Source organism: Hemitrygon akajei, chromosome 12, assembly GCF_048418815.1.
Source record: "Hemitrygon akajei chromosome 12, sHemAka1.3, whole genome shotgun sequence".
In the NCBI taxonomy this organism is placed as follows: Eukaryota; Metazoa; Chordata; class Chondrichthyes; order Myliobatiformes; family Dasyatidae; genus Hemitrygon; species Hemitrygon akajei.
The window spans coordinates 57,698,964-57,722,093 of record NC_133135.1 but is presented as its reverse complement, the minus strand read 5'-3'; the positions used below and the strand labels follow the sequence as shown (position 1 = coordinate 57,722,093).

At 38.7% G+C, this 23,130-nt stretch overlaps 1 protein-coding gene across 3 annotated transcripts in view; it reads left to right on the top strand.

Moving 5' to 3' along the window:
* Positions 1-23,130, top strand: part of pde4ba (phosphodiesterase 4B, cAMP-specific a) — a 579,805-nt gene that overhangs the window by 205,748 nt on the left and 350,927 nt on the right. The window contains exon 1 of one of the 3 annotated variants that reach the window (XM_073063170.1): positions 4,406-4,866. The exons of the other annotated variants lie outside the window; for them this stretch is intronic. Within the exon in view, the coding sequence (XP_072919271.1) occupies positions 4,574-4,866 (293 nt within the window). The 5' untranslated portion in view covers positions 4,406-4,573. Of the gene's footprint in view, positions 1-4,405; positions 4,867-23,130 lie in introns of those variants that run through there. 3 annotated transcript variants of the gene reach the window in all.

The following is a 23,130-nucleotide window of genomic DNA, read 5'->3' as shown; positions in this document are numbered from 1 at the left end:
GTGTGCTCAGCATTTTACAGTGCTTCCTGTGTGGTCAAATATACCACCAGCTTAATCTTCAGGTTCATTAATTCATACCACTGGTATAGGCCAGATTGCCAACAATGATGACACAGTACAGGAAAGAAATCACTAACTTAAAAACCCAGACATTTAAGCAGCATCTATGGATGAAGGGTATTAATCTGAAAAGCCATCTGCACATTTCCCTCTGCACTTTTCGGGTTTTGTGACATCTTCAATGTCAAAGACATCCATATCACCAGCAACTTCCATACTGTTATGGTGATTCTGGTAAACTGATCACCATCTGTCCCTTTCTCCTCTCCCCCTGGCCCATGTCACACTATCTCTTGCCCTTTTCAACCTTGTCATCAGCCCATTACCCATATGATTCTCCACAAATTCCCCTCCCCAGCTCTCCCCCTTTATTCCATGTTCCACCTTCCTCTCCTATTAGATTGCATAATATTCAGCACTTTGTCACTTCAGCTGCCAGCTTCTGGTGCTATTCCCACTCTCCACTCAACATTCATGCTGTCAGTTGTAGGCCACCCATGTGCAATATAAGACCAAGGCACACGTGTTGGTTTGGGAATGGGTAGAAGAAATAGAACGGCTAGCAACTGGAAGATCTGGATGGCTGGGCAAATGGAGCACAGAGGCTCAATGAAGAAGACTCCCTTCCTTTGGTCTCACTGACATAGAGGAGGTCACTTTAGAAACAATGGATGCAATTAAACAAGACTAGAGGAAGCTGTATGAAAGACTGCCTCACCTGGATGTTGGTGAGAGATGAGGTACAGGGATAATATTACATCTCTCGCTGTTAGAGAAGAGGGATCACTCTCTCTCCATGGCTCTCTGGTCTGGGGGGATGAGTGGAAGATGTGGCTTGCAATAGGATCACTTTGTAGCTGGTGCAAGTTGCAAAGAATGATATGCTGAACATACAGACTGTTGGGCTGACAGGTGAGGACCAGCTGAACTCTGACTTCTACACCTCCTCCCACCCTCTTACTCATAAGGTGCTGTTCCTTTTTCTTTCTCCGTCTTTGCTACATCTGCACTCCAGATGAGACCTTCCACTCCAGTGCATTTTTCAGAAAATGGAATTTCCTCTCCCTCACCTGTTATAGATTGAGACCTCCCCCACACATCCTCTATTTCCTGCACTCTACTTTTACTTACTAATGCTCTGACCCCATTTCCTCACCCACCTTCCCAGAAAGAACAGTACTTTATTTCCCTCCATTGATGCTGCCTTAACCACTGAGTTTTCCCAGATGCTAGCTTTTGCAGTCTTTTGTGTCTCCCTGGAAGGCAGTGTTGATCAGGCACACTCAACATGACTTTGGTGGGAGGCCTTGTCTGACTAAATTGATCGCTTTTTTGACAAAGTGACAAAATATATTGGTATGCAGTTGTTAAGAATATATCAAATGAAATTTAATCCAGATATATGCAAGCTGGTGTATTCTGTGAGTTCTAATAAGGGTAGAATATATAACCATGAATAGTAGCTCCATAGGCAGTTCTGAGGATCAGAACTCTGCTATATATCCATATTTCCAGCATAGGTAGACAACATGAAGAAAGCATTTGAGATGCTGGTCCTTATTAGCTGGTGTGTAAAATGCAAGAGCATGGTGATCATGTTACAATAAGACTTTGATTAGACCTTAGCTGGAATACTGTGTACATTTCTAGTCCCCACTATATAGGAAGAACTTGATTGCATTCCATCAGGATGTTGCCTAGGAAGGAAGGAATGGATAATTTGGTTTTGTTTTATTGGAGAACAAAGTATAAAATTATGAAGGGCATAGAAAGGTTGTAGAGTGAGGAAGCTTTTCCCTTAAAAGAAGCATCTAAAACCAGAGGGCAGAGATCTCAGGTTGGGTGCCAGAGGGTTAGAGGAAATCCGAGGAATCAACTTGAAATATAGTTCCGATTTGGAATGCATTGTCTGAGAAAAAACCTTTTTTATTTTTAAAGTATCTAGATGAGCTTATAAAAGACAGGACATGGATTGCCTCTAGCCAATTTTTGGTAAATGGGATTATCCCTCCATTTATCAAGGCTACATTAGATTATTTTCATTTCTCTACATTTCTGAACTTCCACTTCCTCAACATTTGATCTTATTTAAAAAAAAATTGAATTCACCTTTTTTGTGGTTCACTGCCCACTCACCCCGTGCTGAAAGCCATTTGTCATGGTTTTGCTTATTCATTAAGTCTGTGAATATCCCTTTGTAATTTTATTCTGTGTAATTATTTGCTGCTATCTACAATATTTATCTGTCTCAGCAATCAGAGGCAGCTATGCAGTGTTGATCATATGACTCTCTATTTTGTTATACGTCCTTAATGAGTGTGGTGAATAGTTGGGGCCTGAGCACAATCTTTATGGTATATCATCATTCATTTCCTTCCATTTCAAATGCACATTTGCTTCCTACTATCTTCCCTATCTCTTAACCCACCCAATAATTTCCTTTAGTCTTGTGAAGTTTCTTTTGAGCTGTTAATTTCTTACATGGGCCCCTATTAACACTATGTCGTCTTTTGGAAATCCACAAAAACTGGTCTCGTGTTGAGTTAGGTTAGTTAGAGACAGTTTATTGTACAAATTCTCATTGAATTGCAAGTAAGAAATAATTGGCATACCAGCTTTGTCGAGTTGCTGCAAGTCCTGTGGATTATGCATAACATAGCAGTAAAGAAGGGAATGAAAACTCAGAACTGGCAAAGTTTGTGACTTTCTTTGGTTGGTGTTCAGCTTTCTGAACATTATACCCATCCAGGAAAGTACTGAATATTTTATCAAGCTGTAGATTTAAGCTTTGCAGATGGTGCATAGGCATGAAGGAACTTTAAAATGTACCACACAATGTAGAGTAGCCAGACTCTGTTATTCTGGTAACTGGGGAATTAATGTATTTGGTTCAATTAAGTTTTAAGCTTCTAGCCAGCTGTAATCCAAAGATATAAGCAGCAAGTGTTGCAGATATAATTGCATCATTAAAGGTAAGGTAAAGTGTCAGAGAGCTACTGAGTGTGAGGGTGGAAGTGGTGTGCCTCATTTGCCTTTTATGCAGTGTTTCTGTTGCCCGTATGCATGGACTCAAAACCACTGCAAGTGCTCTCTGTTGTAATTTAGGCCCTCTTGAGGGGGCAAGGATATTTTGTTTTTGAAGGATACTTCGATTACACCTGTGAATCTTTTCTTATGTCTGCTCGGAAATCTCTTCACTGGCGGAGATCAGAACTTACTGTTTATTTTGGGAGTCTGCCATCAGTAGTTCTCTGGTTTTCTCAGCAGAGGTCCTGAAGTCCACATTAGCATGGGCTTAACCCCATTGTGGCATCTTGACTATACTGCAAGCTGCCTCTCTGGTGCAGAGGTGAACTCTTTGTGGAGTCCAACAGGACAGTGAGAACTTGTGCATATTTCTCAGCTTTGGGAAATCTTTCATTTGACCCTGGATTGCGCAAGTCTGGAAAAAGAACAGCAAGCCCTGAGAAATCAATAGGTAGAAATGGCTGCTGGCAAAACATTAATTAGACCATCACCTTCAATTTTGATTCAGCTAGTTTAAATATTTTTAAGGGCATGTGCTTTCCCTTACTGTTTTGATTCCTGCATGTGCCAGTGATTTCAACAAGTTAAAAAGACAATCATTTTCAAAAATACTGTAATTTTCCTTGAAGTAATGCAAGTTTTTTAAAGTGGCAGGTCAGATTAGTTTTAATACAATTTATATAGGCTTTTAAAACTTTTGCAAAGTATCATTAGTTAAAGATAAATTAGGAAATCATCTCTGCCTTGAAAAGGCAAGTTAGTGTGCATAACTTCTGCATATTACCATGTATATTTCAGCTAAGTAGAATAATGTCTTGTGACAATTTTTTGGCTTTAATTTATTCTTTGAAGAAATAGATTATTTTTACTGAGGTAGGAAAGTTCTTTTTTTTGCAATTAAACTATTTAATGTTGAGAAAGGACACCCTGTTTAGCTCTCATGAATTGTTAATCTTTTTCATAGGCTATTGGGGTAAAGTAAATCTGAATGAAGATCTCAACTCGAGCTTGAATGCTTGTTCTGTATCATGCATCATCGTTACCAAACCAGTTGAATGCTTTATGGTTGATAATAAATAAATGATGAGAATTTTGAAACAGTTCTTTCCAGAACAGTATTCAACACATTATTTGGTTTTTATTTTGAACCACTAAAATTTTACTTGGGTGATGCCTTGAGCTGAATGAATTTGATGCAGTTCATTGTGTGCTTTAGAGACTTGCTGCATCCACTAGGCGGCTTCTGACATAAATGATCACACACTGACTAATATTCAAGACATCTATCAGTACTGCTGGAGCTCTTGTAAAAAGCAGCTGGCCATCATTACGTGTGGCAAGATAGTCTGGACAAGTCTAAGGTTTACAGGGGTTTCTTTTTATTGAAATTGTTTTGTTTAAAATTTTTGCTTTAAGAGCAAAATATTTTTAACAGCTGCTTAATGTTGTTGTGCTGAAACCTTTTCCTACCAGCAAGAATATCTGAATGCAACACGGGACAAGTATTTTCAATGGCACAAATTTGTTGAACATGAACAAAATGACAACAAAGGACGTTTTTCGTTGTGAGCTCACGGCTCCTGAAGAGGATTCTTGCATTAGGATTTTTAAAGAGCATATGCATTTGGAACTGGAACCATCCAAATTAACAGAAAAGAGAGCCACCTCTCCTAAAATCTCTCCTCGGAGCTCCCCAAGAAATTCTCCACGTCTGTTTAGAAAGTTGTTGGTGAATAAAAGCATTCGTCAACGCCGACGGTTTACTGTTGCACATACATGGTAAGAGCTTAATTACAGGAATATGTATTTTTAAATTTTAGATAAAATGGGTCATGAGGGACATTCTAATAAAAACTATCAGCAAAATGAATAGAATTAGAGGAATTGTATTAGATTAATAACGTACCTTGTTATCTATTGTGTAAGAAATAAATTCATTGTACTTTTTCTGCAAGGCGAACTGGGAAGCATGACCCATTGATAAACAAGCTTAGCATGTTTACTATTGAAAATGTCTTGTTGAGAGCTTGCAATGCAGTGATGGTTAGCAATGATTGCAGTTGCACCTGCAGAACAGCTGTATCAGCAGCACAGTGAATAAGCCCCTTTATCATGTCATTGCAAAGTGTGTGGTTCCAAATTGTATCCCTTTATAATTGAAGGACACTGATAAAGATCTCTTCAAGGGCCAGGTATTGATACCATCACTGCTTTGCTTTCAGGATTATTCACAGGAATATAGCAGTGTTACTAAATTGAAAAAAAAACAGTTGTAAATACGATTCTATTGGCTGGTGTGAAATATCTGCAGTGTAGGAGCCACTTGTGTTATAATTTAACTCTGAAGCACGTCCCATGCTATCAGTTTAATAATTTCTGGCAGATAGTTATTATCGGGTTAAGTGAGAGAGCCAAATTTAAAATTCTCGATGTGTTTTCCTGTTGAAGGTATTGTGTTCCTCCCTCAGCTGTTAATGAACTGCTCCATTGATGACATCGTGGTCTGACTCTGATGCTGCTCTCAATTTGTTCAACCCATGATATCATCCAATAGAACGGCTCTTAGATCTGAGTGGGGTACTTTGTAACTTTAGCATTAATATTTTAAGGTGTACACATGAGTGTTTAATTAATTATTCAAATAAAAATTGTCATTCTATTTATTGCTAGCAGAATTTTAAAAATCATTTGTTATTACATAAACCTCAAGGTCCGTCACAGCCTCTGTTGTGGCAACACAGTGATACTCATGATATCATTTGGAAGCACTCACCACCCACTTCTTATTCTCCCATTACACTTAGCAATCTTGTTGCTCTAAATACCTCTGGTCTTCCTCCTCCATGTGTGAAATGCTAGCAGCACTGGTATTCAGTCTCTCGTAGTTGATTAAGAGCAAACATTAATATCAGAAAGGTTACGCAACAATAGCAGAGTGACTGAAAGAGGTACGTTATTAAAAAATAACACCCATGTTGCACGGCTGCAGCGTGTGCCACAATGGAGGTTTTTTCTCTAAAGTGCACCACTTTGAATACGGTTCATGACAAAATGTAATCAGTGTTCTGCTAACTGGGCAGAGGCTCTTTTATTCGGTGGTTATGAGTTTTGATTTTGCTTTCAAGTTATTCTATATTAATCCAGAGATTCAGGTTCAAATCTCATCACGGCAGTTAGAGAATTTAATTTCAGTTAATTAAATGTCTGGAATGAAAGGTCAGCATCCGGACTGATGACTGTGAATCTAACAAATTGACGTGAAAATGCATTCAGTTCAATAATGCCTTAAGGGAAAGAAATCTCTCCCTGTCTGGACAGTATATGTCTCCAGTCCCCAGGCAATGTGATTTACTCGTAACGGCTTTCTGAAGTGACCTAGGAAACCACTCGATTGGAAGGCAATTGGGAATGGGCACAAAATGTTGATCTTGTTAGCAGCGACCATATTTGGTGAATTAAAATTTAGTTTAAGCAGATTAAAATTTTGCTGACAGGTTAGTGCTTAGAACAGTTTTAATTTATTTTATCCATTAATCTATTTCCTTTTCAACACATTCATTTACCTGTTTGCAGATGCTTGCTCCATTTGCAATTAGTACATGAAAAGAGTAAATTTAAAACTAGCATTAAAGAGATCAATAAAGTCAAGCTGCATACCAAATTATTCTGAATTCGCCTTGTTAAATTGCATCAAATCAGCTAGGGCTTTTATATTTGCTTTCCTTGAACCATAAAAAGTCTGTCATACAGCACAGAAAAGGACCCATTAGCCCAACCAGCCTATGCCAATCAAAATGCCTATCTAAGCGAGTAATTAGCATGTGTTTGCCCTGTATCCCTCTGTCTGTACATGTCCCAGTGCATTTTAAATGTCGTTTAATGCACCTACCTTTGCTGCATCTTCTGGCAGCTCATTCCACATACGAACCACCCACTGGGGGAAAACATTGCCTCTCAATTTCTTATTAAATCTCTCCCCTCTCACCTTAAAACTATGCCCTCTGTTTCTTTACCCAGCCTTGGGGGGGGGGGGGGGGGGGGGTGGAACTAAGCTTTCACTTTTATCTATGTCTTTTATGATTTTGTACATCTCTTATCAAACTCCCCCCCCCCCCATTCTTCGACATTCCTAGCTTGCTCAGCCTCTCTCTACAACTTAATCCCTCAAAACCTGGCAACATTCTCAAATCTCTTCCGCATTCTTTTCAGCTTAAAGGCATCTCTCCTGTAGCAGAATGAACTGGACATAATATTCTCCATGCAGCCTCATCATCATCTTGTACAAAAGTATCATACCATCCCAACTTTTATAATCAATGCACTGACAGATGAAGGCCAACATACCAAAAGCCCTCTTCACCATCCTATCCATCTGCAATGTCACTTCCAGGGCACTATGAACTCCTAGGCTCCACTGTCCTACAATACAGCCCATTCACTGTAAAGTCTGACTCTTAATTTTCTTCCCAAAATGCAATAGTTCACACTGATCAGAATGAAACTTCACTTGCCATTCCTCAGTTTGCTTACCCAGCTGATCAAGATTCTGCTGTAATCTTTGATAAGCCATCTTCACTGTTTGTCACCACATATTTGGAGCCATCTGCAAATTTGCTAGCCATGTCCTTATGCATTCTTATCCAAATCATTGATACAATTTGCTAGCACCAACCCTTGAAGCACCCAACTACTCATAAGCCTCCGGAAACAACCTTCCACCATCACCCTCTGTTTCATACTGTTAATATAATTATGTATCCAATTATCTAGGTCTCCCTGGATCCAATGCAAAATAACTTTCCATAGCATCATATCATGTGGAACCTCATCAAAGTCCAAATGGATTATGTCTACCTCCCTGTCTTTGTCTTCTTGATTACTTCCTCTAACAGTTCATTCAGATACCCACTATACTCTCTGTAAAGTTATTACTTAAGTCTCTGTGTAAAATCTCTGTATCCTCTAGGTTTAGACTCTGGAACACTGGGGAATATTCTATGACTGTCCACCTTATCCACACCCTTTTCAATTTTTCAAACCTTTTTGAGGTCACTCCTTATCCTCCTGTGCTTCAGGGATTAAAGATCCAGCGTGACCAGTCTTTTCCTATAACTCAGGCCCTCGAGTCTAGACATTAACATAGTGTATCTCTTCTGTAACCTCCCTAGCTTGACATCTTTCCTATAACAGTGACCAAAACTGTACACAGTACTCCAAGTGAAGCCTCACAGATGACTTGTATAACTGGAATGTAATATCCCTACTCCTAAACTTGATGCCCTGACTGATGAAGGCCAGCACGCTAGGCACCATCTTCACCACCTTGTCAACTTGTGTAGATGTTTTCAATGAACTGTGCACATGTACTTCCTGGTCCCTCTGCTCCACACTCTTGTTAGTATCCTGCCATTCATTATGCAAGTCCTATGCAAGTTTGACTGTCTAAATGCATCATTTCACACTTATCTAAGTGGAAATCCATTTGCCATTAGACTCAGAGTACTGCAGCACAGAAACAGGCTGTTTGACCTTCCTAATCTATGCTGAACTGTTATTCTGCCTATTCCTATCAACCCATCCCTGGACCATAGCTGTCCATACTCCCTTCCATTCATGTACTCAACCAAACGTCTTAAATGTTAGAATTGAGCCCATATCCAGCACTTCACTGGCAGATTGCTCCACACTCTCACCACCCTCTTGGGTGAAGAATTTCCCCCTCAGGTTCTCATTAAATATTTCAACTTTCATTCTTAACCTATGAATTCCAGTTTCAGTCTCACCCAACCTCGGGGGGAGGGGTGGAGGGAAGCCCCCTCATAATTTTGTACACCTCTATCAAATCTCCCCTCAGTTTCCTACTCTCCAGGGAATAAAGTTCTAACCTCTTCAACCTTTCCCTATAACTCAGGTCGTCAAGTCCCAGCAACATCCTTGTAAATTTTCTCTATACTCTTTCAATCTTAATGATATCTTTCTAGTAGCTACGTGACCAGACTGTGCACAATACTCCAAATTAGGCCTTAAACAGATCAAACATAACATCCCAACTCCTATATTTAATAATTGGATTTATGAAGGCCAATGTGCCAAAAGCATTTTTTACAACCCTATCTATTTGTGAGGCTACTTTCAAGGAATTAAGGATCTGTATTCACAGATTCCTCTGTTCTACCGCACTCCTCAGTGCCCTGACATTCACCACGTGAGCTCTACCCTGGTTTGCCCTGACATAGTCCCTCACCTCACACTTGTCTGCATTAACTTACATTTGCCATTTTTCAGCCCACTTTTCCAGGTGGTGCAGATCCTGTTGCAAGCTTTTGTAGCCTTCCTCGCTGTCCATTACAGCCCCAATCTTGTATCTTCCACAAATTGCTGATCCAGTTTACCACATGAATGTCTAGATTCTTGATATAGATGACAAATACAGCTGACCCAGCAGCTCAGCAGGTATTACAGGCCTCCAGTCAGAGGACCGACCGTTTACTACCACTCACTGTCTTCACATGTGACGCCAATGTCTAATCTAATTTACTCACTCATCCTGAATACCAAGAGACTGATCGTTCTTGACCAGCCTCCCATGCGGGACTTTGTCAAAGGCCTTGCTAAAGTCCACGTAGACAACAACCACTGCAGTTCCTTCACTAACTATCCTGATAAGCTCTTCGAAAAAGATTGGTTAGACATGACTCACCATGAACAAAGCCATGTTGACTATCTCTAATCAGTTCCTATCTGTCCAAATACTTAAATATCCATTCCCTCAGAAATGGATATAATTTCAATAATTTTCAATAATTTACCCACTACTGACAGCAGGCTCATTGAGTTATAATTTTATGGCTTATTCTTCAGAATCAGAATCTGAATCACCACTGGTATATGTTGTGAAATGTGTTGTTTTGCAGCAACAGCACAGTGCAGATTACAATGATTTTATATATATGTATATAGCAAAAAGAGAGCAAAAAAGAAAATAAAGCAGTTGTGAGATAATGTTCATGGATTCATTCTCCATTCAGAAATCTTATGGCAGAGGGCAAAAAACTGTCCTTAAAAACACTGAGTATGTGTCTCCAGGCTCCTCCACCACTATCTTGATGGTAGCAATAAAATGAGGGCGTGTCCTGGGTGATGGGGTCCTTCGTGATGGATACTATCTTTTTAAGTCTTCACCTTTTGTTCTGGATGTTGTGGAGTGTCCATGAAGGAGCTGGCTGAGTTTACAACCTTGTGCAACTTTTTCTGTTCCTGTGCGGTGCTTATCCATACCGGATGGTGATGCAACCAGTTAGAATGTTCTCTACAGTAAATCTGTAGAAATCTCTTAGTTTTTGGTGACATACAAAGTCTCCTCAAAATCCTCATGAAATGTAGCTGCTGTTGTGCATTCGTTGTAATTGTGTTATTATGTTGAGCCCAGATAGATCTCTAGATACGTTGGCACCCAGGAACTTGAAACTGCTCACCCTTTATACTGCTGATCCCTCAGCGAGGACTGGTGTGTGTTCCCTCGACTCCTTTTTCTGAAGTCCACAATCATTTCCTTGGTCTTACTGATGTTGAGTGCAAGGTTGTTTTTGTGACACCACTTAACCAGCAGATTTATCTCACTCCCATACACCTCTTCTTCACCATTTGAAATACTGCCGACTATAGTTGTGTCATTAACAAATTTATAGTAGGCACTTGAGCTATGCCTGGCCACAAAAATCATGGTTGTAGAGGGAGTAGAGCAGTAAACTAAGCACACATCCTTGAGGTGTGCCTTTGAGCCTTTATTGAACATCAGAACAATAGTGGCCATCATTCAGTCCTCTGACACCTCATCCAGAGTGGCTAAGGATGTTTTAATTATCTCTGTCAGGGCCCCTTCAATATCTGTACTGGCCTTCCACAAGGTCTGAGGGGACATCTTGTTATTCCCTGGGGATTTATCCATCTTAATTTTTCACATGGCTACAAGCACCTTCTATAATCCATATATGGTCCACGATCTCACTGCTGCTTTGCCTTTCTTCTCTTTACAATGCATTGCAACATGCATCATAATCAACAGCACCTATAATTCAGTGTCACCTGCTAATGATGCCATGTATGTTCAGAGTCAAATTATTTATCAGAATAATAAACAACAGTTGCCAAGACCTATCCCTGGGGCACGCCACTGGCCACAAGCCTCCAGTCAGAATCATCCTTCAACCATAACTCTCTGCTTCCTATCATTAAGCCAATTCTGATTCTACCTCAAGATTTGTCAGATAGGATTTTCCATATACAAAACCATTTGACTATTCCTAATTTAGCCTTGACTATCAAAGTAATGGTATGTCTTGTCCTTCAGAATTCCCTACAATTGAAGTCGGGCTCGTTGGCTAGGATTTCCCTGGCCTATCCTTGCTCACTTTCTTGAATAATGGAGCAACAGTAACCACCCTTCAGTTCTCTGGAATTTACCAGCAGCAAATGATGAAACAAATATCTCTACAAGGGCCTCTATAATTTCTTCCATAACTTCATTTCTTCAATGACCTTCCATAAGGTCCTGTGTGTACTTATTCAGGCCTTGGAAATCTGCTCACTTAAATAATCTTCAAGGCTGTAAATACCTCCTTCCTTATAATATACAGTACATATGAAGCAAGATCTCACTATTTATTACCTACATTTCTTTGATATCCACAGTATTCTCATTAGTAAAAGTCAGCCATCTCCTGTGGGTTCATACAAAGATGGACCAAATGATAATTAGGTGTATCTGATCATCCTTTTACAGGTCTGTAGTTCCTAAGTCTATCTTTGTCTTTTCTGAGATAGTTCTCTGGCATCTCACCTGTGGCGAATGATGATGCATATTTCTCAGCCAGGTCTCCCACAATTTCTCCTTTAGCTTCTCACAGTGTTCTAGGATATATCTGAACATGCCCCAGAGATCTATCTGCCTTCATGTATAATAACATGGCTAGCAGCACCTTGGCTGTAATATGGAATATTCGCTAGACATCCCAGTTAATCAACTTAAGTTCCAAAATCTTCATGTATTTCTTCATGGTAAAAACAGTAGAAATGTTTATTGATGACCTTGTCTATTTCCTCCGGCTCCAAACAGCAATGTACACTTTGGTCTTTTGCTAGTTACTTTCTCCCATATAATTATATATTTCATATAATTATGAAATCTCTTTGGGTTTTCCTTGGTATTCTCTGCTAAAGTTACATTATTTTCATTTTGCTCTTCTAATTACCTTCTTAAATATGGTCCCACATCCACTGTACTGTTCCAGGAATTCACTTGAATCCAGCTACATTTAATGACACGGCTCTCTTCATTTTCCTGATCATTTCCTCAAATCCCTCATCGTTCAAAGTTTCCTATGCATGCCTGCCTTGCCCTTCACTCTGAAAGAAATATGCAAACGTTGAGCTCTCGTTTGCTGAAGATTCCTTTTCCTACAAACAACTTATTTAAATTAATTTTTGCAAGTTTCTGTCTAATACCATTTAAAATTTGCCTTGTCACAGTTTTGACCTTTAATTTGTGGGCCAGATCTTCCCCTTTGCATAACTAACAAATCTAATTGATCTAAGATCACTGGTCCCAAAGAGGTTCCTTACTGACACCTCAGTCACTATTTTGCCTTATTCCCCAAGTGTAGGTCAAGTTTAGCCCTCTCCCTAGTCGCACCTTCTATATATCACCTAAGCAAACATTCCTGAACATACTTAACAAATTCCACCATATCTCAGCCTTAGCACTATGACAGACAGTGCATTAGGCAATTTAAAATCTCCTATAATTATAAGCATATTTTAGCATGTTTGACTTAATTTTTCTCAAGCAACATTGTCCTTGGTCTTTGAAGCTATTGAATTAGCATTGTGATAATTAATATTATGCAGACATAATTTGTCTTTTCTTATGTTTTCTGCACAGTGACCACTATTAGAACATGATTTTTGAAAAAGAGAAAGCTGGGCATAATTCTCTGGGAAAACCATCAATAGTGCCATGACTATGACTAAGGACTGAGTTATCCTTTATTTTGTCCTTCATTGGCTAAAGGAGAGAATGCCAGCAATAGGAATCCTCTAGTTATTTTAAACAACGTTTTTCCAGGGTAAATTAGAAAATAATGATGGGATTTCAATAAAATTATTGCCATAATAGCACACATATTTAAGGTAGGAGAGTGATGTTTAAAGGAGATTTGTAGGGCAATTTTAATTTGTACAGTGTGGCAGGTAAGTGGAAGTTGTAGTTGCAGCAGTGACAATTGTGGTGCTTACAGGCTATTAGATGCAAATAAAGGGAATGGAGGATCATGGATTGCCTACAGGCAGAAGAAAGTTGGTCGAATTCAGCAGCATACTCAGTGCAGACAATGAAGGCTGGAAGGCCTGTTCCTGTGCAGTAATGTTCTATGTTATATTGTTTATTGCCCTTGTGTGGAGGAGAGTTTTCACAGCTCAATTTACTGCGATCACCGTAGCTTTTGTTATTCAGACATAACCTTGACTTGAAATAGCAACATTGGAACAGGCCACTTTGCTGCCTGTTTTCGTGTATGTCTTTCACAAGAACCTACTCCTACTCTAGTTTTCTCGTCTTTGAAAGGCTTGAACCACTTTGAAATTATGATGATCTCTGCTTCAATCACTAACTCCTTCGGGATATTCAGAATACCTATTTAATTTCCTGTTCGATATCCTCAATGCATTGGAGATATTGATAACATCATATTTTTTCATAACTGACATTATAGTAATTTGTGCTTATAGATTGCCTATATTTATTGAACACATTACTGTAATTCTATGCCCAAAATTGCACACAATGTTCTAATTGTAACCAAAAAATTTTGTGAAAGTTTGTCATTGATTCTTTGCTGCTTGGAATTCTTGAAGAGGAAGTGCAAACAGGGTGTTTGTGTTTGAAGAAGAATTCAGAGAACAGTGGAGGCAAAACAGATCCTCAGAGGAGACAAACTTGGTTTGGGTGTGAGGAATGATAGTATAGTTACTGCCCAGGCAGATGTAGCAGAAAGTGTTGGAGATTACCATTCATTCTCTCTGGTTAATACATTATTTCACTAACCAACTAAACAACCATGACATTAAATTTAGTTGGTTTAATGACAATGTAAAACAGTATTTTGCGATCAAAGATCCAAAAAGAGCAGATGAAACGGTCCAAAAATAATATGTGGGTATGCAAGTCAAAGGTTGCCAATGGATCAAGGACAGAGACAGAAAAGTTATCTAGTTCCAGTTATTAGTGACTTCAGTAATTATTAGGTAGTATGACAAAACAGACACCTAATTGAATCATGATTGGAGAGCTTCAGTTAAGAAGTTCTGAGAAAGATAATTTGGCATTGACATGTTCAATGATTGGGGAGAAGAGATTGTAATTTGTCATGACTAAGGGGAAAAGTTTTTTTTGAATGAACATGTAATGACAAACTTTAAAGATTGTCTGAAGTGAAAGAACCATTACAATATTGGTAACGTGGGTGAGAAGATATGAAGTTGGAGTTAACAGATTAGTTGATAGTCAGGAAGCAAAAGCTGGCTGCCATGTACAACATGGGTTTGGAGGAGGACAAGAACTGAGATGGAGATGAGATTGGAGGAAAAATAGATGTGCATCCAGAGGTAAGTGGAAATTAAATTAGTTAAGGTATTTGATCAGATGATGTCAACCATTAGTGGCAGTGGTCCATGAGATCCACATGATCTTGTTAGATGTGAGCAGAGATTGGACAAATCAGATGGGTTTAAAAAGTTGGTTTCCCTTGGGTAGTGTTTGGATATCTCTGAACTTCAATATAGTTCTGGAATAAAGAGCAGTTTTGGGAGAGGAGAACTATTACAGAGCACTTCATAGAGTTCAGCCAGATCTCTTTCCATATATTAATCCAGTTGTCCACATGAACATTCACAGTGTGTCCTTTTGAGCTACATAACTGAGCACGAAGGCTGTCACAAGGGAGACATCCGACTGAGAGAACCAGTTGATTTTGATTGAGATGATGGGATAAAAAATAATGGATTGGATGTGGTCTCTATCCAGAGGATGTGTCCCATCTCAGTTTAACTTCAACAACCTGGTTACAATAAAATTCCACCAGTCTCTGTCAAACCATTGTGAACAGCTGATTCATTGTTAACAATTTTTTTTTAAGTATCATTGCTTCATAAAAATTGCAGTTGGTTTTTAAATAACTAATTTTCCACTGTAGACAACATTAAGTATTCCCTTTTGCTCACTTCTGTTGCCTTGAGAAGAATATGAAAATGTCATCTGAAGTTACTGTGGTGATGGTGCTCGCCAGGTGATGGTGGGGAATTCCTATTCTTGTTCTTCAGGATTAAGGATAAAATTAATAGCACTGAGGGCTCAACTATTTAATGTATACAAAGTATCAAATAATCTCTTCCTTAAGCGCCAACTAATCATGGCACTAACTAAGTTAGTAGGTTTAACAATAACATTAAAAAGCTGTTTGGAATGCAGACGCGAGATGGAGGTGAGCAAGGATAATCAGTCTTTTGAGACACAAACTTATTGTGCCAGTCTGTTAGTGGTTGTGCACTTTTCGTTAGTCTCAACCTACAAATTAACATATTATCAGGTATCATTATTTAGCATTGTATAATTTGGACTCAGCCTCTAGATTGCTTGTTCATTACCTAAGTCACGAAGTCTTCTTAAATATTGGCCTTTTTATATAATGTGCTGCATGCATCAGGTGAACAAGCAATGCTTTAGATACATACTCCTTCTGAATATTTGTACATGACCAGTGCAGTGTAGCCCTAAACTCTAAGCCAATGAGTTTTCAAATCACAGATTGGAACTGGAAGCTGTAACCCCCCACCTAAACTTAAGATGAAAGTGCTCACAGCTGAGCAAGTTGATAGTACACTGACCTGAAAAATGGAGGACTGCAAGCAAGGTGTCCTTCACGGGTCAGTTTATCTCCGGCTCTTTACCCATACGTTGTAATACTATCATCAGACAAGCTGTAGGTCAGATGCTGGTTAATCGGAGCTCCCACTTAGCCATTGAATGTATTCAATTTACAGCCAGCCCTTCAACTCTGCATCAACATAGCAGGCATAGGAACAGAGTTGTCAAGCTGGAAACTCTACCATTGCTTAAAATTGCTAATTATTTTGGTTAGCATTTGTGTCCACTGGAGATCAATTAATTTATGACCTGTGACTTTACATTTACTAATGTAGAAATGACATTGTGAGAAAGCATCAAAGGAAAAAATATAATTCACCAATTCCATCTTCTCCAGTGCTATTTTAAACTATAAATGTAAAAATTCTGCATAGATTCTCTCTGGCCCATAATCATAACACTCTTTCAATCACCATTCTATCTGATCTTGGAGGCTTCCATAGAAAAAAAACATTTTTACTATTGCCTCAAACAGAAACCCATTGAATTGTAGACAATAAAACATAGAAACATAATTAGGCCATTTGGCCCATCAAGTGTGCTCTGCCATAGAACCATAGAACATTACAGCACAGAAACAGGCCTTTTGGCATTCCGTCATGACAGAGTTATTATCCCTCTTAAGCCCATTCCCCTTCTGTCTTGCAGTAACCTTTGACCCCCTTACTAATTAATAAGCTATTAGTTTCTGTTTTAAATATATGCAATGACTTGGCCTCAGTAGCCATCTGTAGCAATGAATTCCACAGACTCAGCACCATCTGGCTAAAGAAATCTCCTGTCATATCTGTTCTAAAGGGACATTCCTCTGTACTGAGGCTATGACGCCATTCCTAGACTCCACCTATAGTAATCATCCTATCCACGTCAACTCTATCTAGGCCTTTCAATATTCCATCGGTTTTAATGAGATACCCCTTATTCTTCTGCACTCTAGCAAATCAGGCCAAGAGCTATCAAATGCTTCTCATAAGTTAACTCTTTCATTCCCAGGATCATTCTTGGGAACCTCCTCTGGAACTTCTCCAGTGCCAGCACATCCTTGTTTAGATAAGGGGCCCAAAACTGCTCCCAATACTCCAAGTGATGTCTGGCCAATGCATTATAAAGCCTCAGCATTACATTTACTTTTATTGTGCTTTGCTTTTGCATTTACTTTGCTTTTATTGTGCGCAGTTCTGGTCACCTAACTATAGGAAGATTATCAGTAAGATTGAAAGAGTGGAGAGAAGAATTACTAGGATGTTGCCGGGTCTTCAGGAGTTGAGTTACAGGGAAAGATTGAACAGGTTAGGATTTTATTCCTTGGAGTGTAGAAGAATAAGGGGAGATTTGATAGAGTTTTACAAAATTATGAGGGGTATAGGCAGTGTAAATGCAAGTAGTCTCTTTCCACTTAGATTAAGAGAGATAAATATGAGAGGACATGGCTTTAGGGTGAAAGGGGAAAGGTTTAGGAGGAACATTGGGGGAACTTCTTCACTTAGAGTGGTGGGAGTGTGGAACGAGCTGCCATCTGATGTGGTAACTGCGGGTTTACTCTTAAGTTTTAAGAATAAATTGGATAGATACATGGATGGGAGAGGTCTGGAGGGTTATGGACTGGGTGCAGGTCAATGGGACTAACGGAATAAAGTTTCGGCACAGACTAGAGGGGTCGAATGGCCTGTTTTCTGTGCTGTAGTGTTCTGTGGTTCTGTATCCTAGTCCTCTAGAAATGAATACATTTACTTTCTTTACCACTGACTCAACCTGCAAGTTAGCCTTTAGGGAATCCTGCACTAGGACTCCCAAGTCCATTTGCACCTCCGATTTCTGAATTTCTTTCCTGTTTAGAAAATAGTCTACAGTGTAGACCATTGGTTTTCCAACTTGTTGTCCATGGACCCCTCCGTTAATGGTAGGGTCCATGACATTAAAAAAAAATGTTTGGGAACCCTGGTCTACACCTTTTCCTCCTACCAAAGTGTATGACCATATGCTTCCCTACACTATATTCCATCTGCCACTCATTTGTCCATTCTCCTGATCTGTCCAAGTCCTTCTGCAGACTTTCTGCTTCTTCAACATTACCTGCTCCTCCAACATTCTTTGTATCTTCTGCAGACTTGGTCACAAGGCCATCAATTCCATCACGCAGATTATTGACCTATAATCTGAAAAGAAGCTGTCACAGTACCAACCCTTGCAGAACACCACGTGTCACCACCAGCCAACCAGTAAAAGCCCCAGTTTTCCACAATCTTTGCCTCCTGCCAGTCAGCCGACCTTCTTCCATGCTAGTATATTTCCTGTAATACCATGGGCTCTTATCTTGTTTAGCCGCATCATGTGTGGCACCATATCAAAGGCCTTCTGAAAATCCAAGTATCAACATTTATTGATTCTCTTTTTGTCTATCTTGCTTGTTATTTACTCAATGAATTCTAACAGATTTGTCAGGCAAAATTTCCCCTCAAGGAAATTATGCTGACTTTGGCCTATTGTATCATGTGTCTCCTGTGCCCCAATTGATCATTTGTCTCTGACATATCTGCAATTTCCTAGTGACATTGCAAAACACACATTTATTCAATACCAATCTCTTCTTCTCTTCTATGAAATGAAACACTAGTATAATTGATTGAGTAACACAGACCTGATAAAGGATCTCAGCCCAAAATGGCAGCTGTTTATTCCCTTCCATAGATACTATCTGTCTTGCTGACATCCTTCAGCATTTTGTGCGTATTATTCAAGATTTCCAGCATCTGCAGGAACTCTTTTGTCTACAGTGGTTAATTGGTTGAATTCTTCAGTTCTACAGCAAAGTGCAGGTAGAATGTATTATTAATATTTTATTGCTGTTAAATTATTTCTCAAGCTTCTGCCCTGTCCCATGGTGACAGAGTAGCACAGTGGTTAGTGTAACACTATCACAGCACCAGCAATCAGTAATGCTGTCTATAAGGAGTTTGTATGTTCTCCCCATTACAATGTGGGTTCCTTCCCACATTCCAAAGATGTAAGGGTTAGGGTTAATAAATTGAGGGCATGCTATTTTGATGCAGGAAGCACGACGACACTTGCAGGCTGTCTCCAGCACATCTTCAGTCTGTGGTTGTTGACGCTAATGATGTATTTCAATGTATGTTTCAGTGTTTCAATGGACATATGACAAGTAAAGCTATTCTTAAAATTAAATTTACTAACCAGCCAGAGAAAAATATTTCCAAAGAATCTTTCATTGTGGCATAGTGGCACAAGTAGAGCTATTCCCTCTAGACTTCTGTGATCTTTCTCATGCCGTCTACAAGTAGGTTTAGGTTTGTCTGTTTCTGCATTGATTCTTTTGGGTATATTGAAGTCTTCCCACATCACAAGTGTGGTTCAGTGCAATAATTGCCCTAGTTTGTAGCTGTGAAGAGCTGATGGTAGAGTTGTATGGAGACGAGGTTATAGAACAATTGTAGTAGAACAGAGTTGCTTGAAGAGCTGACAAAATTAATTTGCTGAAATATTGTCTTGTATAGTAGATTGTAAGAAAATTTGAAAATGCCTGCTGTCATGCTGAACAAAATGATTTGTTGAGATTTCAGCAAACATGATTGCATCAAGCTCACAAGTCCTTCATTGGGCCACACCACCATCAATTAAGTTTGAACATATAGCCAAATATAGAGGTGTATTTTCAAACACATCAAGGAAAGCAAATTATAGGTTGTCTATGCAGAATAATCAGCAACAATGCTCAGTGTAAAGCAGAGCATTTTCTTAGGCTAGTGAGTGACATGTAACCATCTATCCAACTTCAGTCTGTTGTCTTAAACTTGCTGTCAGCTGGTACACGTCTCAAGCTAGGATGAATGGCGAAGTAATAACATATTTAAAAGAATACTGAAAATCTTGCTATTTTCACTTGTTAATTTCTTGAAAGTGGTTGACACTTTTGTTTTCATTGCTTTCCTTATCACGTGGATAAAAATGGTGAGACCTGCCTCTGAAACCACCTTGCTCCTTCAGGTGGAGATACTTCCACAGCATTATTGGGTAGGGAACTGAGATTTTCAGCCAGATGTAATGAATGAACAATGATGTGTTTCCAAGTTGGGATGTTGTATGCCCTGAAGACCTTTTATGTAGTTTGGTTTGCATGCACCTTCAACGCTTGACTGTGGATGGTTGTGCATTTAGGAAGTGCCATTGGTGAAGCCTTGACTAGTGCTTTGTCTTTAATCAGGTGCATACTGCAACCAGAATGTGGTGATGTCACTAAATGTTTAGGATTATGGGTTCAGTGTAACTGAATGGGCTGTTTTGTCCTAGATGCTCGATTTAATGAATGTTACTGAAATTGCACTCGCCCTGACAAGTGGACTATGAAGATCATACTTCTGATTTAGGCCTTGTCGAGGAAGGCTGAACTTCAACTTTCACATAAGTTATTGACATGTATCTTTCTTATCGTGATTGTTGGGAAACATGTATCTTTTTAGTGACTTATCTGGAACTAAAGCTGTCCAAATCCACCTTTTAGAAACTTTTATTTATGAGCACAGATGCAAAGTAAAGTAGTGTTTGCCTGCAAAGATTTAGATTTATTTCTGTTTTTCTGTGTAAATGTATTTACCATTGAGTATAATATTCTGCCAAAAAAGGTTTGTCTAATTTGGGAGTATGAGATTTTAAATTAGTGCTTCGTAACAATAACCAATGGGAAAAAGACAATTCAAACTTGTTTTTTTTTACTAAGTAGTATAATGGTATTGAAGTGGCTTTCATTCTGTGACGTAACTAATTTTCACACATCTATAACAAAATAACTTGTTCTAGTCAGAATATAACCTAAGGCTTGCTATTCATTTTATAATTCAAGCATAGAATGGAACACTAAAAAATCCTTGTTAATTTAGGTGCTTTATATGTCATGACTATTGCATTGATGTATCGATCTTCTAAGACAGCCTGCATCATGGCTTTCACTCTTTAAAGAGGTATACAGGTGAACTCTGTATAGTGGGGGTATTGTGTTCTAAAGAAATGGTTTGTATCATAATCTTTCAAAACAAAAAGCAGCATCATATGTACATGTGTAAAGAAGTGGAAGTTGAAAAAATTAATTCTGTAGTTTCTTTTTTTCCCCACTTGAAATCTAAGAGAATTCTTTTCTGTATCTCAAATTTTGGGCAGTGATTTGTGAATTTAGTCAGGGTGAATTTCCGTAACCCTAATGGCCATAACATGGGGATCATACGGTTCAGCCTGTCAATTTAATTTCACTTGCCTTTGTAACATCCGAGACTCAAGCCACCTTTCCAGGTGGAGCAGTAATTTATTTTCCAATTTAGCTTTCGATTTAGTTTATTGCATTCAGTGGACTTTGAATAGATGAAATCAAATGCAAATCAAGTAATCTCTTTGCAAAACTCATCTATTCAGTCTTCAAATTTGACCCCATGTTATCAGTTGTCTGTAAATTTAATTTTAAATCCTACTCCAAATCTGGTTGCTGATTTTGACCTGCACTGTTCCAATGAACATGTGAATGAGGAAGAGGATTTGGCTACTCTGCACTTCAAGCCTACTCCTCATTTAAAAAAGATCATGGCTTATCTGATAATATTCTCAACACTGGATTACCCTTAAACCCTTACTTATCAAGTATCAATCTAGCAGTGCTTTAAAAAATGAAGACACTGCTTCCACTCCCTTTTTGGCGAAGAGAGTTCCAAAGACCCTTCTGACAGAAATCATTTTGCCTCTTCTGTCTAAGATGGAAGTCATTTATTTTGAAACAGTGACACCTCAGTTATAGGTTCTCCAGCATCATCTTAATATCAGTTTTGTTACAAGCCTTTAGCATTTCCATGTTTCAGTATTTTTTTCTCTCTAAACTGCTTTCAATGCATTGACATCCTTCCCTGAAAAAAAGATAATTGCGCTGTGTGTGTGTGTGTGTGTGTGTGTGTGCTTCAGTTGTGATCTCACTAATGCCCAAAATACTTAAAATATAATCTCTCCTACTGATAAACAATGACAGTATTAGCTTTCTCAATTCTCTCGTATAAATGAATACTAGCCTTTTACGCATTATGTTTTAGGACACCCAGTGTATATGAAGGTAAATTAATAGGGTCATACACTTAAAGCATCTATATTGAATCCCACTCCATTTATGTGGCTCTGTTGTTCCCGCTCTGCTCATCTGACTTTCAGTTGTTAAGTGATGAACCATAAATTAATAGACCCCCAGAAACAAGTTTTCTTAAAAAAATTATTTTCTTTGAAATGCAGTTCTTGAGAACCAGACTTATGCTGAAATAGTCCATTTAATGAGTCATGCTGCTGTCTCATCCAGAAATGGAATAAAAGAATCCTCTTAAATACTTCATATGTTTATAAATATATTTAAAAAACAATCTTGTAAAGCCCATCTTTTAATCTTTGTTATAGGTAAAATTTGTTGCTCTTAAAACCAAAGTATAAATAGGCTCAGATGATAATTGCACCGTCATGTGGACTGAGAAACTCGGGCGGATGAGGTTTCTAAGGTCCATCCATGGTCTACAGTATACTAATCAGCACTTCAGTCAAAATTGTCCATTTGGTTGACCTTCAGAAAGGAGGAGAACATCAAGGAATCCTTTCCATGCTGTCCTTAAATAGAGCTTGCAGAAATATGCATGAACAGTTGTTGTGGAAATAGTTCTGTATTCAAATAACCTGCTGACTAAGTTTGCATACAGCATTTTGAACGATTATGACTCTACCACAGGTCAGTATCTGCAAAGGTGAACTGGGGAGGGAGGGTAGACTGAAAGAAACAAAACTATATTTGCTTTTTTCATGTTACTTGGTGCAGATGAATTCCATTCCATTCCTGTCCTGATTCTTTTTTTTAAGTCAAATAAAAGTATTGAAATCATTACTTATTGAAGTTAATTATTATAGTTAATAGCATTTTAACTGCATCAGTCAACCAGAAAATAAGTTCACCTTAATGTTTGTACATCAACAAATCAATAAATAATTTCAACACGATAAAAAGCCCAAGCAGTAGTGGGTGAAATAATCAAAACATTGAA